Source organism: Erigeron canadensis, chromosome 8 (genome assembly GCF_010389155.1).
Source record: "Erigeron canadensis isolate Cc75 chromosome 8, C_canadensis_v1, whole genome shotgun sequence".
Classification (NCBI taxonomy): Eukaryota; Viridiplantae; Streptophyta; class Magnoliopsida; order Asterales; family Asteraceae; genus Erigeron; species Erigeron canadensis.
This window is the reverse complement of record NC_057768.1, coordinates 29,915,218-29,931,760: the sequence shown is the minus strand read 5'-3', so window position 1 is coordinate 29,931,760 and position 16,543 is coordinate 29,915,218. Positions and strand designations below refer to the sequence as shown.

The following is a 16,543-nucleotide window of genomic DNA, read 5'->3' as shown; positions in this document are numbered from 1 at the left end:
TACAAAAAAAATGATTCTCAAAATAAGGAAACTCTCTCTCTCTCTTTCTCTCTCTCTCTCCCTCTCTCTCTCTCTCTCTATATATATATATATATATATGGAAAAGTGAATATAAGGTTGTTCGACACCTAAGCTTAGGTGTGGAACCCATCAGTCCATCACATACAAATTGATTAATATTTTTTGATTAATGAATAAATGTTTGGGCCCCATGAATTTTATGGATTAATAAAACAATATGTGAGTGTTCCACATTTAAGCTTAGGTACCTAACAGCCTTATATTACCATCCCCTATATATATATATAGGGAAAGTTAAATTAGGTTCAATCTTTAATTAGGACTATTACGACCAAAGCTCAGCCATTCATTTTTTTCTCTCTCCCCAAATCTCAACAACTCATTTTTCCCTCATCCTTCCTCTCTGGCCACCACCTTCATCACCAGCCACCACCATCATCTCTGGCCACCACCCCTCCTCCTTCCTTCTTCTTCGGCGAGACAACCACCCAAGCCACGGCGCCGGTGCCGACAGCAAGGGCTATGCCCGTACCGTATCAAATCGCCACCATCTCTTGAATCACCGCCCATCAAATCCATACGGTTCCCATATGCGTTTGGTGACAATCTCTTTAGAATGGATGAGGGAAACGCCCGTACCGTATCCAGCGGAAAACGAAACTGATTCTCGCCGGAGATGTTCCTGCCGTCGCAGGATTGTAGAAAACGAAATTTGAGGAGGGAGGATAAAGAGAAAATTGAATGGTTGAGATTTGGTCCTAATTTAAGATTGGTACTAAAATAACTCACCCATATCTATATATCTATTAAAAAAGTAGGAATCCTAGCCTTTTCAAGCCTTCTTCAAATCTAAAGTTATGCTAAAAAATTGCCAACTAGGATTTATCCTATGTGTCATCTCCAAACTTTTTTCTATATATTTATTTAAATTTAGATAGATTTGAATTAATTAGGTAAACATTATATCAAATCAAACATTATAATTACAATTATTTATTTGAGACATTAATTTCATTCGTTTTTTTTAAAAAATTATATTCAATATATTTTTTTTAACAAATCTAAGTTTTGATAAGATATTCAAGCATATTTAACATTAATATTATGCTAACTAAACCAAATTTTAATTATCAATATCATATTAAAACCTTTGATAATTTAATTAAATAACCGCACATCGTGTGGGTAAAAAACCTAGTATATATATATATTACGAGTATATAACTAAGAGAGGATATGTTTTTGCTTAGTTGATATTCATAAGAACATGCCATGTATGATTTTTTATGAGTTGTCATTTTTTCATTAATTTCCTAATTTTAAGGTGTCATATGTTTATCCATGTCATTTAAATTATTCTTAATCATTAATCTTAATCATCATTATAATTATTAAAAATAACTTCTTCCGTTATTTGTTATTCACGTGAAGTCGGCTGCATCATATCATAAACCTACAAAATTAATATATAATAAGTTGCACAAATATTGAATCAGTAATTAGTATATAATAAGTCGGTTGCAAACCTATATCATCTTGAATCAAATTAATGCTATCATATAAGTTCTTTTAAATCTGTCCTAAAGATATATTAAATTTTAGTAATTATTTAAATTTAATTCTTTATATATAACTAAAAAATTATGTATTTTTAGGTGTCATCTTTGCATATGATTTATAAATATTTACGTTTCATTAGTCATGTTTTAACATTTTTGATATATATCATATAATCATAAATTATAATTTTATTATATGCATAAGTTGTAATCTAACTAAATATTTATATTATCATAAATCATGAATAAAAATGTATTTATTTGTTACCTTTAAATTACGCTTTTAGTCAGCCATGCACAACGTGAGGGTTTAATCTAATATATCTATAACTCTTATAAAACAATAGTTAACCAAGCATTTTAAAGCCCTCTTGCAATCTAAAACTAATTTGAAAAATTGCCACATAAGATTTTATCCTATGTGTCAACTCCATATTTTTCTTTAAATAAACTATATATTTAGAAAACAAATGAACCTATATATGTTAAAATAAATAAATATATATTGTAAGAATCTAAGATCTTCTCATTAGATAAAATGATATATTCTCTTTAGTTTAAAAAATCACATCTATACCTAATGATATTTCATTATCTTTTTTATTCAATATTTATATGAGGTTCCTTTCATTTTTTTTATGGTGATTATATGAAAGTTTGTCCAGGCTGTTGGTTAATTGGAACTCTCATCGCATTAATCATTAGTGGCAATATTTAAAGTTTATAAGCTTTTTTATCACCACTAAGTTATATTCATCTTATATGAGTTAAGAGCTTTGTATAATATCATAACTTTCTGAAAGAGTTATGTTAATTCTTTCGTTCATATCACCATGGAAATTATGTACAATTTTTGGTTTAATTCTTTTATCTTTTTTTGAAATTTATGATAATGGTTAATATAATCTCTTTTTTCTTTTATTTTTTAACAATACAATTTTTCATTGTGATGATGAGAAAAATATTATGATGGTAGACGAAGAGTTAGTACAAAACAAGTGTATATAACAATTAGTTTAATGATTGGATAATGAATACGTTATTGCTAATTTAATTAAGTGAAACTAAATAGATTGTTCGTCCATATGTTTTTTTTCCAATCATTATTGATTCATTCCATTAACTCATTTGTTCACATATTAAGCGTTTCATTAAATGTTTTTTAAGCAAATTTAACTCAAATCTCACTTTATTGAGCACATTTTTAAAGCAGCCGCACATCGTGCGGGTAAAAAAATCCTAGTATATATATATATCTAGAAAGGAAATGATTAATCTTTTTTAACAAAATAGTCTAAAATTTTTTCTAACTATTTGGTGATGACATGTGGAAAAATCAGGATACAAAATTAAGAAAAAAAAAAAGTTAGTAGATATTATATATCATTTCTTATAATTTTAGGAAGATTTTTTTTAATAGGATTTATTATTTACATCTATATCTATTAAAAGATTCTATTAAAATTTTTAAAAAAAGTTTCACAAAAGCGTCGTTGGCTTTGTCAAAGAATAGACATAAACACCATCCAGGAAACTCATGGTTTTACTGTTTACGTACATTATTTCTCGGTTTGCTCCCATTTTCAACCAAACTTGACGAGTAAAGTCATTATGTAAAGTCAACCTTTGTATCAATCTGAAGATGAGAGTGTCTATCTACTTATTGCTGCATGTCTTTGTAACTTTCATTCTGAAAATCAGTATTGTGCATGCATATTATGATGGCAATAATTCACTGAATTGTTCAAATAGCCAACATGTGACTTTTGCAATAGGTGGTGTGGTCGAAAAAAGCTCTCGTATTGGCAGAGAACAAAAGATAGCCATGGAAATGGCTATCCGTGATTTCTGTAGGATGGCGAGTACTTGTTCTTGCCCAACTTTACACCTGAAGGATTCTCAAGGCAACTCGACTCGATCAGTTTATGAAGGTACGTACGTAGGAACAATTTAATTGCTTTAATTGATCTAGAGTTGATTCAACAGTTTATTCTCCTTGCTAGTCATGTAAGTATGGTATGAAGTAGACCTATTTTTATGCATATGAATTAGGTATATATATCATCATTAGGGTTAATGCGTCAAAATGTAACTATCTATAATCAAATGTCTACAGTGGGAACCGACTATCAGATAGGACATAGTGTGTTAAGAACATAGTAAAAATGTTCAAATCATGAGTTGGCCAATCAAAAACTTGCACGTGGCGGCTCATATGGGTTGCCACGTATGTCATATTACATAATTTGGACAATTTATCAAGTTGTTAACATACAATGTCCAAAACCTTAGTTCGTTCCTACTATAGACATTTGGTTATAGTTGGTTACATTTGAAGGTACTTAACCCATATCATTATCCTAAACTATATATACATATATTTTCATGGTTTAGTGAGTTAGTCCCTAATTCGTTTATATGGAATACATCCACTATATGATATCGGGTAGTAAATCCACAACAATGTTTAGCCATCCACAACAATAGCATGCTTTATACTAAACGGTTGTACCCTAATTCGTATATATGGAATACATCGGATGTCTACATGAAAGTCACATCCTTTGGATACCCTCTGGAAAACTTACCCCCTTAACCTTGTTGGGTTCCCTGCCTCTAGACTTCCGCAAGGGGGCTTAACCCCCTTGATACCTGCGGTTCAATGTGGAACTTGAGTTAGCTCTAACAATGTGCACTCCTTATTCAACACCTTGTATTAGACATTAATCCAAAAATCCCCTGGTTTTAATTAAATCTACAATCACACTAAGTGACCGATAACTCTTAAATTTGCCTTTTCAAAAAGTAAAAGTGACCGATGACTCTAAAATCACCAATGTACACACGATAACTTTCAAACATTAGTTCAAATTTCGTGTTGGAACTTGGAAATCAGTTCTTTCTGATGAGCAACTATGTTTCTAAACAGTAATTGACCTCATGAAGAACAAACAAGTTCAAGCAGTTATCGGAACGATAAGCCCCCACGTAGCCATTTTACTTTCCGAGTTTAACCAAGTCACCAAGAAGGTTCCCATCATTTCTCTAACCCCGACAGCCACTTCCTCAGTTCCACGCTCAGCAACAGAACCATCTTTTTTTGAGATGAGTCACGATGTCACAACCCATATGCAATGCATTGCTGCAATAGTTGGCCACTTCAGTTGGCGCAAGGTGACACCTATATATGAAAACCATAGTACATTTAGCTTTGGTACTAGCCCCTTGATACATCTGTTAGATGCGCTCCATTTGGTTGATTCAAGCATTGAACGCCACTTAATATTTCCTCCTTTGCATACTCTGTCAAATGCAAGCCGCTTCATTGAACACGAATTAAAAAAGCTCAAGATGCAGGAGAGTAGGATTTTTGTTATCTTACAATCATCTATAAGATCATGTATCTTATTATTTGATATAGCAAAGAAGCTGGGTATGATGGAAAAAGGTTATGTGTGGATCATTTCGGATGATATAGCAAGCGTTCTTGATTCAGTTGACCAATCGGTTATATCTAGCATGCAAGGTGTAGTCGGAATCAAAACTAACTTTGCAGTCACCAGTAACACTTTTAGAGAATTCAAACTTCATTTTAGGAGGGAGTTTAGAAGCAAATACCCAGAAGAAGAATATTTAAACCCTAGTATATACGCTCTACGCACTTATGATGCAACTTGGGCTGTTGTTAAGGCCATTCAAGCTTCAAAAGGCTCAAGTTCATCTGTAAACTTTTTTGAAAGCATTTCACATAGTGAATTCGATGGTTTAAGTGGTGAAATAAGCTATAAAACCGGGAAAATGGTACAGCTTCCAACCTTTCAAATCATTAACGTGATTGGTAAAAGCTACAGAAAAATTGGGTTTTGGTCACAAGCGTCTGGTTTCTCAAGTGATAACCATGGAAATGGAAAGGCGAACCTGGGTTTGATTTATTGGCCGGGTGGTAAGGTGTTGGAGAGCAAACATATACCATTGAAGGTTGGTCTGTCTTTAGAAGCTAATTTCAATCAATTTGTCGAAGTTAGTGCTCCATACAGAGGTACATATGGCCCGTTGATTAGTTCTCAAGGTATATCAGTCAACTTCATGTCTGAATTACGAAATAAGGTACAATCTTTTGCCTTTGTTTCATTTCATGCATATATACCTTTCTAAATGATTTTTGTCTTAAGATGATAACAGTGATTGGTATCACAAAATCATTCAGAACTATGATATGGTCACTGGTGATATAGAAATAGCAGATCGGGACATAGATGGCAGAAAATTTGTTGCTCTCATGAAGCAGTTTCCTTATTGGCCCGTTGGAGGACCTCTAAGAATCCTGCAGAGTGGTAAGGCATTGGAGAGCAAACACAAACCATTGAAGGTTGGTGTGCCTGCAGAAGCTTTTTTCAATCAATTTGTTAAAGTTAGTTATGACCAAGACAAGAATAAAACCTATGTGACTGGTATGTCAATAGACGTGCTTGAAGCTGTTGTAAAGGAGCTCCCTTATCCGTTGTCTTATGTTATGGTTCCATACAAAGGCACATATGACAATTTGGTGGCTGAAGTACATAATAAGGTACTATTTTTTGCTAATGTTTCATACATGTATACCTCTCAAAATGATTTTGATCTGAAAATTATAACAAATTAAGATTTGTATCACCAAAAATTCAGAACTTCAATATTGCCATTGGTGATATAGAAATAACAGCAGATCGGTACAAGCATTCTCAGTTTTCACAGCCTTACATGGACACGGAATTGGTCATGGTAGCTCCGGTAAAAAGAGATTCTCTGAAGGAAGGGTATATTTTTATCTATGCCTTTACAACAAAGATGTGGCTTATTTTACTGGCAATGACAGTAGGGACAGTTTCTGTTGTTTGGTTCAACGAGCACATACATGGAAATGGGGATTTTGACGCTTCGTCTACCCTAGAATATATAACAAGGATGCTTTGGTTCGCGATTGCAGTTTTGTCACTGTCACATAGTAAGTCATTGTGTGTGTCTCAAATGCTTTCACTAAACATATCACTAGGAACAAGATGTTGTGCTATAAAAAAAAATATCTGCTCTAGTTTTAGGACTGGCAACTAGCCCTGGCAAAATGGGCGGGTTAAGATAACGGGTCAAAACGGGCCAGTTGCAACTTTTAGACTGCAACCAATATAAGATCATCCAGAAATGCAAGGTGTGGTCAGAACATCATTACCTGTATTGATGTTCCTACATTGTTTATAACATAAACATTGGCTTGATCTTGCAGGAGAATTGATCAAAAACAATTTGTCTCGGTTAGTGCTGGCTACATGGTTTTGTGTAAATATGATTGTTGCTGTGTGTTTCACCGCAACCCTCTCTTCAATTATAACAGATTCAAGGTTTCGACCATCACTAGATTTTCACAGAAACAATTTTGTTGTTGGCTGCAATGAAAATTCTTTCGTTTTTCGTTACCTGGTGAATGTCTTGCATTTTAGCCCAAAGAATATAAGACATATTCAATCTATTGAAGAATATCCTATAGCATTCAATGAAGGGGAGATAGAAGCGGCTTTTTTTGTATCTCCACACGCCAATGTATTCCTTGCAAAGTATTGCCAAGGCTATGAAAAGATTGGACCTACTATCAAACTTAGCGGTTTTGGTTTCGTAATACTCTCATTCATATTTTCCAAATAGAATAATAATCAGCAAATATGAATTAACCGCAATACTTACAGTTTTGCGTTTCTCTTTTCTTGATTATGTCTTAGGTGTTTCCGAAGGGTTCAACACTCGTGAGAGATATTTCAGAGGCCATCCTCAAAGTAACACAGACTGGAGAGATAGATATGCTAGAGAAAAACATGCTGAGATCTCTGTCCACTTGTTCTCAATTAGCTCATGAATCCAATGGTCCTAGAAGACTAGACTCCCGGGCTTTCACTGGATTGTTCATAATGTCAGGTTGTATTTCTGCTTTTGTGTTTTTCACCACATTGATCCATCTAATAGCTAAACGCCAAGACTCGATATGGAGCTCAACCCAATCAAACCTTATCAAGAGAAGAGTTGGCAGATGGTTGATATTGTTACTCCGAACCAGGGTTGTCCATGATAATCCTGGTGTAGAATTAACTCCAACCCAAGCAGCCGCATAGTACATTCCAAGCATACAAAAAATGTATTATAAGATTTTACTGTTGATTAACTGATTCATTAACAGCAAGTACTTCTTCAAAAGTCACCATGTTCTTAGTGGGTTCCAACTTCCAAGCAAACGGAATCATGTATTTGTTAATGTTGTTTGTGTATTTTTTTTCCCCCTTGTGTCTTTTTTATTTCGTCCCAAATAATATTTAAGAATGCAAATGTTATACTTTTGGTTCAACATTTCACCAATGAGTTGTCTAAAATGGAAAAGAAATAAGGATGAGAAAAATCTGATTCAATACGAGGACCACGAGCCAATGCTGTGATATTTAAGTTAGAGATATGTAAACGAAGACCCCACTTAAACTATATTTAGTTTAAGCGAGAGTGTTGATATCTTAACTAAATATTAGGTTAGGAGTTTGACTGTAAGATAGATTACTATATGACTATATGAGGTGTTTATGTGAAATGGTTAAAAACCATTCTGTTCAAATGATTGAGTTATTTCTGGCCGTCGCAGACAAATGGAAACAGAGCATCATCTCTGTTCAATATAAATACAGTTTGCTCAAATTAGTTTCATAAAATTGATTATCCAACAATACAATACCCACAAAACTCAGCATTTTAAATTTCTAGATATGAGAGACAAGGTAGAGAGGTCATAAGTCCTTAAACCAATTGCTTCCACATAGTTAGAATGGACTCGGTCAGAAATGTTTGTCACCATTTAACTCTTGTTATTCTATGGAACTGAATATAATTGTTAAGATACACACATGTTATAGGGGCTAATATATGACATGGTATAGTTGACTACAAAGATGGTAATTTTTTTCTTATGGTGGAGCCAGGATTTGACATTAAAGTGGGTCGATTGCTTCATTGGGAGGGGCCAGGGGGAAAAATCATGTTGTTTCAACTTTGGAGTTTGGAATCAGAATTTAAACAAGTTGTGCTGGTTGGAGTGGGCACGACATCCTTTAGCCCCCTACTAGCTCAACCGGGCTTATCCTTGTTCAAGAATCCTTTCTTAGTGCTTAATTTACTTTGGACGTATGAAGCAGAGCTTAAAGACGTATATGATCAAAGGATGGGGAATATCATATTGATCGGTAGGTTAGTTTTTGCTTAACTCGTGTATTTCTTCAAGCTGACCAGAGGAGTGGTGCGTCGTAAGCAGAGCCACTTTCCCTTCGCTGAAGAGCCACTCTCCATTTGTTCTCCTTTTATTGTATATTTTGCTGTTTCAATCCAGTTTACTTAAAGTTTATCCAATAACTTCCATCACGATCCATGCTGAACTTCTATCACAATCCTCGCTGACGTTTTAGTACCCACCACCACCAAAAAATGCTCCTGAAGAGTTGACAAACATATATAGTTTATAGCAAATTGCTAAAAACTAATTGTCTGCATACTATTTTTATGAACAATATCTATGCATATGTTATATATATATATATACACACAGATATACACATGTGGGATTATTTTATGATAACTTCTGGGATTTGAATAAATGCAAATGGGTTACTAATTATAGACCAAGCCAATGAAGATTCCTTGACTTTGTCAAATAATTGGAAATATGACACAAGCCAGAAAAAGGATTAATTGCTCTATACTTTTCTTCTCATTGTCATCTGAGTTGACCAAGTGTGTGTCACTTACTATAACTAGCAAAAAAAGGATAATCTTTATATATAGGCATCTTCATTACCATAGTCAACTTCTTTTTTGAGATGAAAGTGTCTAGCAATTTGCTCTGTCTCTTTGGCACTTTAGCTTTTGTAATAAGTTTTGTGCATGCAAATCACAACAATGCACTAAGTTGTCCAAATAGCCAACATTTGGTTGGAGCAATTGGTGGTGTTATCGAACAAAGCTCTCGTGTTGGAAGAGAACAAAAGATAGCCATGGAGATGGCTGTCAATAACTTTTGCAGAATGAATAATGATACTTGTTCTTGCCCCATTTTGTACCTCAAGGATTCTCAGGGAAACCCGGCTCGTTCAGTTTATGAAGGTATGTAAGATATGAATTATTATGCTATAAGTTACTTTTGGTTAATATGACCCAACCCAAATGTGTAGATGAGCTTGGGTGCATAAAAGTCTTTCCGTGTCCTTGTATATCTCGAAAAAAGTACCAATGGTATGCAATATGGGATTCCGTTATTCCGTATGGCAAAATCTTTATGGACTTTAACCCAGAACAGAATCTATAGCAGATTCGATAGCCACCTTTTTAAACGTTAGATTGTTTAAGTGCTGGAAATAAAGTTTTTGAAGGTGAACTTTGTTTTTAAAACAGTAATGGACCTTATGGAGGGCAAAGAAGTTCAAGCAATAATTGGAGCAATTAGTCCTCAAGAAGCTATTTTAGCTGCTGAATTTGATAAGTCTACCAAGAACATTCCAATCATTTCTCTAACCCCAACAGCCATACCTTCACTTCCACAATCAGCAGCACTGTCATCTTTTGTTCAAATGAGTCATGATATCGGAATCCATATGCAATGTATTGCCGCCATACTTGGCCACTTTGGTTGGAGAAAAGTCACACCAATTTATGAAGATCACGGCACATTTAGCTCCAGTCCTGGTCTCTTAATGCATCTCTCTGATGCACTCCACTTAGTCGATTCAACCATTGAACGCCACTTAACATTCCCTCCTTTGCATTCTTTATCAAACCCAAGCAGCTTCATTGAAGAAGAGCTAAAACGGTTCAAGATGAAGGAAAATAGGGTCTTCATTCTGTTAAAATCATCTCTAAGATCATGTATCCTACTATTTGAGAAAGCAAAGCAATTGGGCATGATGGAAAAGGGATATGTATGGATCATATCTGATGATATATCGAGCCTTTTTGATTCAGTTGACCCAACTGTTTTATTGAGCATGCAAGGTGTGGTGGGATTCAAAACTAAAGTAGTAGAAACCAGCGAGTCTTTTAAAAACTTCAAATTTCAGTTTCGAAAAAAGTTTAGAACCAGATATCCAAATGAAGACGAGTATTCGAACCCTAGTATCTATGCACTGCGCACTTATGATGCAACATTGGCTGTTGCTAAGGCGATTCAAGTTTCAAAAGGATCGGGTTCATCAATGAAGTTACTAAAAAACATTACACTTACTGAATTTGATGGTGTTAGCGGCTCTATAAGCTTTAAAGATGGAAAATTTGCTCAACTTCCAACCTTTAGCATAATTAATGTAATTGGTAAAAGCTACAGTGAGATTAACTTTTGGTCCCCAAAGTTCGGGTTCTCAAATGATATGCATGGAAACAGAGCTGCGGGCCTGGATTCGATAATTTGGCCTGGTGGAACTCAACAAACTCCAACTGGTCAAGTGGCAAGAAATGAAGGGAACCCACTGAAGATAGGAGTGCCAGCAAAAGGGGCATTCAAACAATTTGTCAACGTGAGTTATGCAGCAGACAAGAATGAAACCTATGTGACTGGTTTTTCGATACAAGTTTTTATTGCGGCTGTGAAGCAGCTCCCTTATTCATTGTCTTATGTCTTCATACCATACTATGGCTCATATGACGAGATGGTTGGTGAAGTTCATAACAAGGTATATATAATACCTCTTAATGCTTGTGAGTGATACTAACACGGCATAAGTAATATTAAATCATTAGACAATAATAAGTATGTCTATGATGCAGACTCTGGATGCGGTTGTTGGTGATACAGAAATAATGGCAGATCGGTATGAGTATGCTCAGTTTTCTCAACCTTACATGGAGTCAGGATTAGTCATGGTGGTACCCCTAAAACAAGAAAGCATGAAGGAAGGGTTTATCTTCCTCTATGCCTTCACAACAAAAATGTGGATTGTATTATTGGCAATGACAATAGGCACAGTTTCAGTTGTCTGGTTTAACGAACACGTACACGGGAGCGAAGACTTTAAGGCTTCATCTGCGTTGGATTGTTTTAGCAAGATGCTTTGGTTCTCAGTTGCAGTTTTGTCATTGGCACATAGTAAGTCCTGTTCGTTCTCTTTGTTTTTTTTCTTCATTATACATTAATGTGGTGAAACCTAGGTGCCGCCACCATGTGACCATATGGGCCCACAGATGAATGTTGCGTGTCACAGGTTCGAAACTTGCCAAATGCAAGTGGAGAAACCATATTTTGTGATCCATGTGTAAGGATGGTGAGTCACCGGGGGTGATTTCTACGCGGTGTGTGCTCTAGGTACCAAGACGGTACATGGGACCAGAGGGTTCCCACCCACTTACCCTTTTTTTTGTCAACAAGGAGAAGCGAGAATAACTAAATTTTCTGCTTTATTGTAGAGAAAATTCTAACAATATTAATCTCCGCAGGGGAATTGATTAAAAACAATCTGTCTCGGTTGGTGCTGGCTACATGGTTTTGTGTAAATGTGATTGTTGCTGCCTGTTTCACTGCTACACTATCTTCAATTATGACGGTTTCAAGATTTCAACCGTCAGTATCTCTTCAAAGTAATGATGTGGTTGGGTGCAATGGAAATTCTTTCATTGTTCGATATTTGGTGAATGTTTTGCATTTTAGTCCCGAGAACATTAGGCATATTAATTCCATGGATGATTACGACGATGCATTCAAGAAGGGAGAGATAGCAGCGGCTTTCTTTGTAACTCCACATGCCAATGTCTTTATTGCAAAGTATTGCCACAGCTATGAAAAGACTGGACGGACTCACAAACTTGGCGGTTTTGGTTTCGTAATATTGACATTCATTTTTTTTGAACAGAATTAATTAGTATTATTTCTTATTATAAGAAATAAGCCTAACATTTGCATCTTTTGCTTTCTCTTTTCTCTTCTTTTCATTAGGTGTTTCGGAAGGGATCAACATTGGTGGAAGATATTTCTGAGGCAATTCTAAAAGTAACACAAAATGGAGAGATAGATGCTTTAGAGGGAAACATGCTTAAATCCTTTTCTAACTGTTCTCAACTAATTCAAGAATCCGATGGTTATGGACGTCTAGGCCCTGCGACGTTCTGCGGTATGTTCATGATTTCAGGTGGCATTTCTGCACTTGTGTTCCTCACCACATTGGGTCGTCTAATAGCCGAAAATCAAGACTGGATTTGGAAATTGACACTATCAAATCTCATGAAGAGAAGAGTCGGGAAATGGGTGACAATGCTACTCCATAACAGATATCCTAATCCTGGCGTAGAGTTGCAATGACCAGAACCATAAGCTTTTACTATTTGTATATTTTTCATTACCAGAAGTAAGTAAATGTTTATAAAAGAAATCATGAGATTTGTTTTCAATAATCATGAAATCTGTGTGCCCTGTTGTGTATTTCCTAACCTATCAAACAATAGGGCTCAGCCATATTAGAATATTACTTGCCTAACCTAGCTTATAGTAGGGCCTTAAACGACCGAGCTTGAGCTTGCCTAATTTTGGCTGGTTTCGAATCTTTGCTAATAAAGGTCGAGTCAACTCGTGAGTAATTTTATAGTTGCATCAAAACAAAGTTCACCTTACATAACGACTTTGTAGGTGACTTTTATTTGCTCAAGTCTTAGGAGTAGAGTCAAGTTACACTAAAATAGTGACGACTCTGTAGGTAATTTATTTGCTCCCAACTTTTAGCCTAATTTGCGAGTAGGGGTGTGACTCGGTCTAAGTCGAGGCGAGTTGCAAACTCGTTAGGGTCAGGAGAAGAATAATGAATCAATGATTGTTGTAGTTTAATAGTTATGTGATTATATATTACTCGTATATCTATACTTTTTATATAAAAATTATACATCCATGTTGAAATGTCATAATTGGAAATGATTATTTTATTCTTTATGCAATATTTTTCACATTAAACCCTTGTATTATTATCCTTTTTACACCCTTGCACAATATTTTAGATATTCATATAAATAAATAAAAATAAATATTGTGCAAAAAAATATGGAGATGACACGTAGGACAAATCCAATGTGTCAATGTTTAAGAATATCTTTGAATTGTGGAGGAGGGCTAAAAAAACTCGAATAACTAATGTTTTAATATATATATATATATATATTATCCTTTTACACCTTAAACTTTTATTTCTTAAAATATCTTCATTTTACTTTTACGTAAATTACATTTATAACATGGAGGCCAAGAGTAAAGTAAAGAAAAGTACAGGGGTATGGATATTTAGGGAGACAACAACAAAATATCTAGTCTGGACCGTACAAATAAATGACACGTGGCATAATCCTTGATTGACACGTGTCATTTAGCTTTTTTAATTGTATATAGATTCAATTTTCTTATTAGATTTAGAATTAAACTTTAACTTAATATATTTATTTTATTTAATTAGCTTTTATAATTGTATATAGATTTAGTTTCCCTATTTTATATATAGAATTAAACTCTAACTCTTGGCTTATTAATACAAAAGACATTATAACCTTATTTGATTGATTGTTTTCTCATTAATAATCTGTCTCTTTTTCTTTCTCAATTCTCCAACTCCTATTACATATATTAATTAATTATAATCTTTTATTATACTAAAGCACAGTTGCTCTAATAATTTACCGACCAATCATAACTCTCGATTTCTTATTGTTGACTTTTGTTTTCAATTTTGACTTTAAGTTACACTTTTTTGTTTTCCATCACAAATTTACACTTTTTACCCAAAAATTTTAATATAATAAATAAATAATAATAGCTATTATATATCCAATAGAATAATTGATAATACTTATCCAATATAATAATAACTAATATATATCCAATAATATGTTCTATTATATATATATAATTATTAATTATAAATAAATTAAATTTATTGTAATTATATTAAGATTTTAATAGTATTATTTTAATTTTAATTTCAATATATACTAAAAGACGGTTGAACTAATGACCTATTAATCAGTTATATCGTTTGATTTCATCAAATTGACTCTCGTGATGTCATCATTATTTCTTTACATAATTTTATTTAATTAATAAAAACAAATAACTAAAATAGTTATTAAAGATGAGATGACAAAAAACACTACAACAAATTCCGTTCATATAGAAGTCTTTAAAATGATGAAGGAGGGTATATGCTTCAAATGTTCTTTTATTACATTAGTTTTCTCTCTATTAGCTTAACATTTTTGACAGTTGAATTGAACACTTAGTATCTACTTATATCTTCAACTTTGAATATATAAACTTTTATGAATTACATGTATTAATATCTAATATTAGTAATGTAGTAAGTCTCGTGTCCAGTGTTGGACACGGGTCTAACATCTAGTAAGTTATTAGTATGAAGAATTTAAAATTTTAAGTTTATGATCGAAATCACAAGGTTATTTGCCGTCATCTACTATGCTTACAAGTTTCGATTTTGATGTGATTCTAAAAATTTAAGGTAAATCCAAAACTCTAACTAAACATATATTATATTTATCATTACTGTTTATTATAATTTAGTTCCGATCATCGATTTATTTTAACCATAATTTTATTCGACTCACGAATCATATATGAAACATATTCGAATTTTTTATAATATAATCTATTTTACCGTACATCGTACAGATATTAGAACTAGTATATATATATATATTATATATATATATATATATATATATTTTATATTTTATTATTATCCTTTTATACCTTAAACTTTTATCTTTTAAAATATCTTATTTTACTTTTACGTAAATTATAGTAACATGGAGGCCAAGATCAAAGTAAACAAAAGTACAGGGGTATGGATATTTCGGGAGACAAGCAACAAAATATCTAGTCTGGACCGTACAAATAAAAATCGGCTGCTAAAACAAAAATATCTTGAATCCTTAAAAGTCAAACATACATATACTTTTGTTAATTTGTCAGCATGCCATGTGTAAAAAAGCATATCACATCTGGCACTTTGCACCCTTTTTAACATACTACTGTAAAACTCATCCTCACCAAACTTCAACTTCCTCTCTCATTCATTAAAATCTATTAATTTATTTTATTTATATATAATCAAGACAAGAAAATCTTTAAATATATATATATATATATAAGATTCCACCTCCGGTGACGGCGGCTCAAATATTTTCCGGGAACGAGTTTTTGGGAAAGGAGGAGAGTTCCATTATGGTAAGATGTATATTCCGGAACAGCGTATCTATTTTGTAGGTTTTTGTTTTTTTTGGTTGTAATTTATCACTTTGATATACCTTTTTCCTTATAAAACTAATTCCTATGTCAAAAATAAGGATAATATTGTCTCTTTATTATTATTATAGATAATTGCCTGTGATATTTATAACAAAGACAATTATTTTGAACGGAAAGTATATAACGATTGGCTCTTAGATATAGATGGATCATGGATGACTAAGATGGTTTGTGAACACATGTAGAAATACACATGGAAATATGCATACATAACATTTGCAAATAAATATTCATGCCTTTTACATTCTTATGTAAGGGCTAAAATTGCACGCATGTGGTTAGTTAGGTTTTTATAAGTTTATATTGCTTTTGTTTTTTGTCAACCTTATTATTGTGTGTTTGTGGTTTCCTATGTAGATGGTTAACTTGAAAACCTCAATTTTTAAATAAGGAAAATGTTAATACAATTTAACTTACATAAAAAAAATCAAAAATGTATACCCTTCCATATCAAAAGTCCTGAATTTTATGATAATTTATAATTATCAAAAGTCCTGAATTTTATGATAATTTACAACTAATGAACTTTAACTGCAGCCTTTAGGACTTCGTTTAACAAAACCCTTTAACTAATGCAAAAAACTAATCTAGCATTCTAGCCTACAATATTAAAAGCAAAAATTCT

The 16,543-nt window shown here is 33.3% G+C and overlaps 2 protein-coding genes across 2 annotated transcripts; both read left to right on the top strand.

Annotated features, from left to right (window-relative positions):
- The first annotated feature begins 3,276 nt into the window (after positions 1 to 3,276).
- LOC122580228 (glutamate receptor 2.5-like) lies at positions 3,277 to 7,799 on the top strand. The gene is made up of 6 exons (XM_043752507.1): positions 3,277 to 3,511; positions 4,510 to 5,687; positions 5,788 to 6,147; positions 6,246 to 6,564; positions 6,841 to 7,226; positions 7,331 to 7,799. Exons 1-6 carry the CDS (start codon positions 3,406 to 3,408, stop codon positions 7,715 to 7,717), a joined length of 2,736 nt encoding a protein of 911 aa, XP_043608442.1. The 5' UTR covers positions 3,277 to 3,405; the 3' UTR covers positions 7,718 to 7,799.
- A 1,658-nt stretch (positions 7,800 to 9,457) lies between these two features.
- Positions 9,458 to 12,918, top strand: LOC122610590 (glutamate receptor 2.9-like). The gene is made up of 5 exons (XM_043783567.1): positions 9,458 to 9,740; positions 10,029 to 11,299; positions 11,394 to 11,712; positions 12,060 to 12,442; positions 12,556 to 12,918. Exons 1-5 carry the CDS (start codon positions 9,458 to 9,460, stop codon positions 12,916 to 12,918), a joined length of 2,619 nt encoding a protein of 872 aa, XP_043639502.1.
- Positions 12,919 to 16,543: the final 3,625 nt, after the last annotated feature.

Coding starts and splice junctions, on each gene's coding strand:
- LOC122580228 (XM_043752507.1), top strand. CDS start 3,406: ATGGAAATGGCTATCCGTGATTTCTGTAGGATGGCGAGTACTTGTTCT. Junction 6,148..6,245: donor TGGCTGAAGTACATAATAAG/GTACTATTTTTT, acceptor CCAAAAATTCAG/AACTTCAATATTGCCATTGG. Junction 6,565..6,840: donor AGTTTTGTCACTGTCACATA/GTAAGTCATTGT, acceptor TTGATCTTGCAG/GAGAATTGATCAAAAACAAT.
- LOC122610590 (XM_043783567.1), top strand. CDS start 9,458: ATGAAAGTGTCTAGCAATTTGCTCTGTCTCTTTGGCACTTTAGCTTTT. Junction 11,300..11,393: donor TTGGTGAAGTTCATAACAAG/GTATATATAATA, acceptor TCTATGATGCAG/ACTCTGGATGCGGTTGTTGG. Junction 12,443..12,555: donor AACTTGGCGGTTTTGGTTTC/GTAATATTGACA, acceptor TCTTTTCATTAG/GTGTTTCGGAAGGGATCAAC.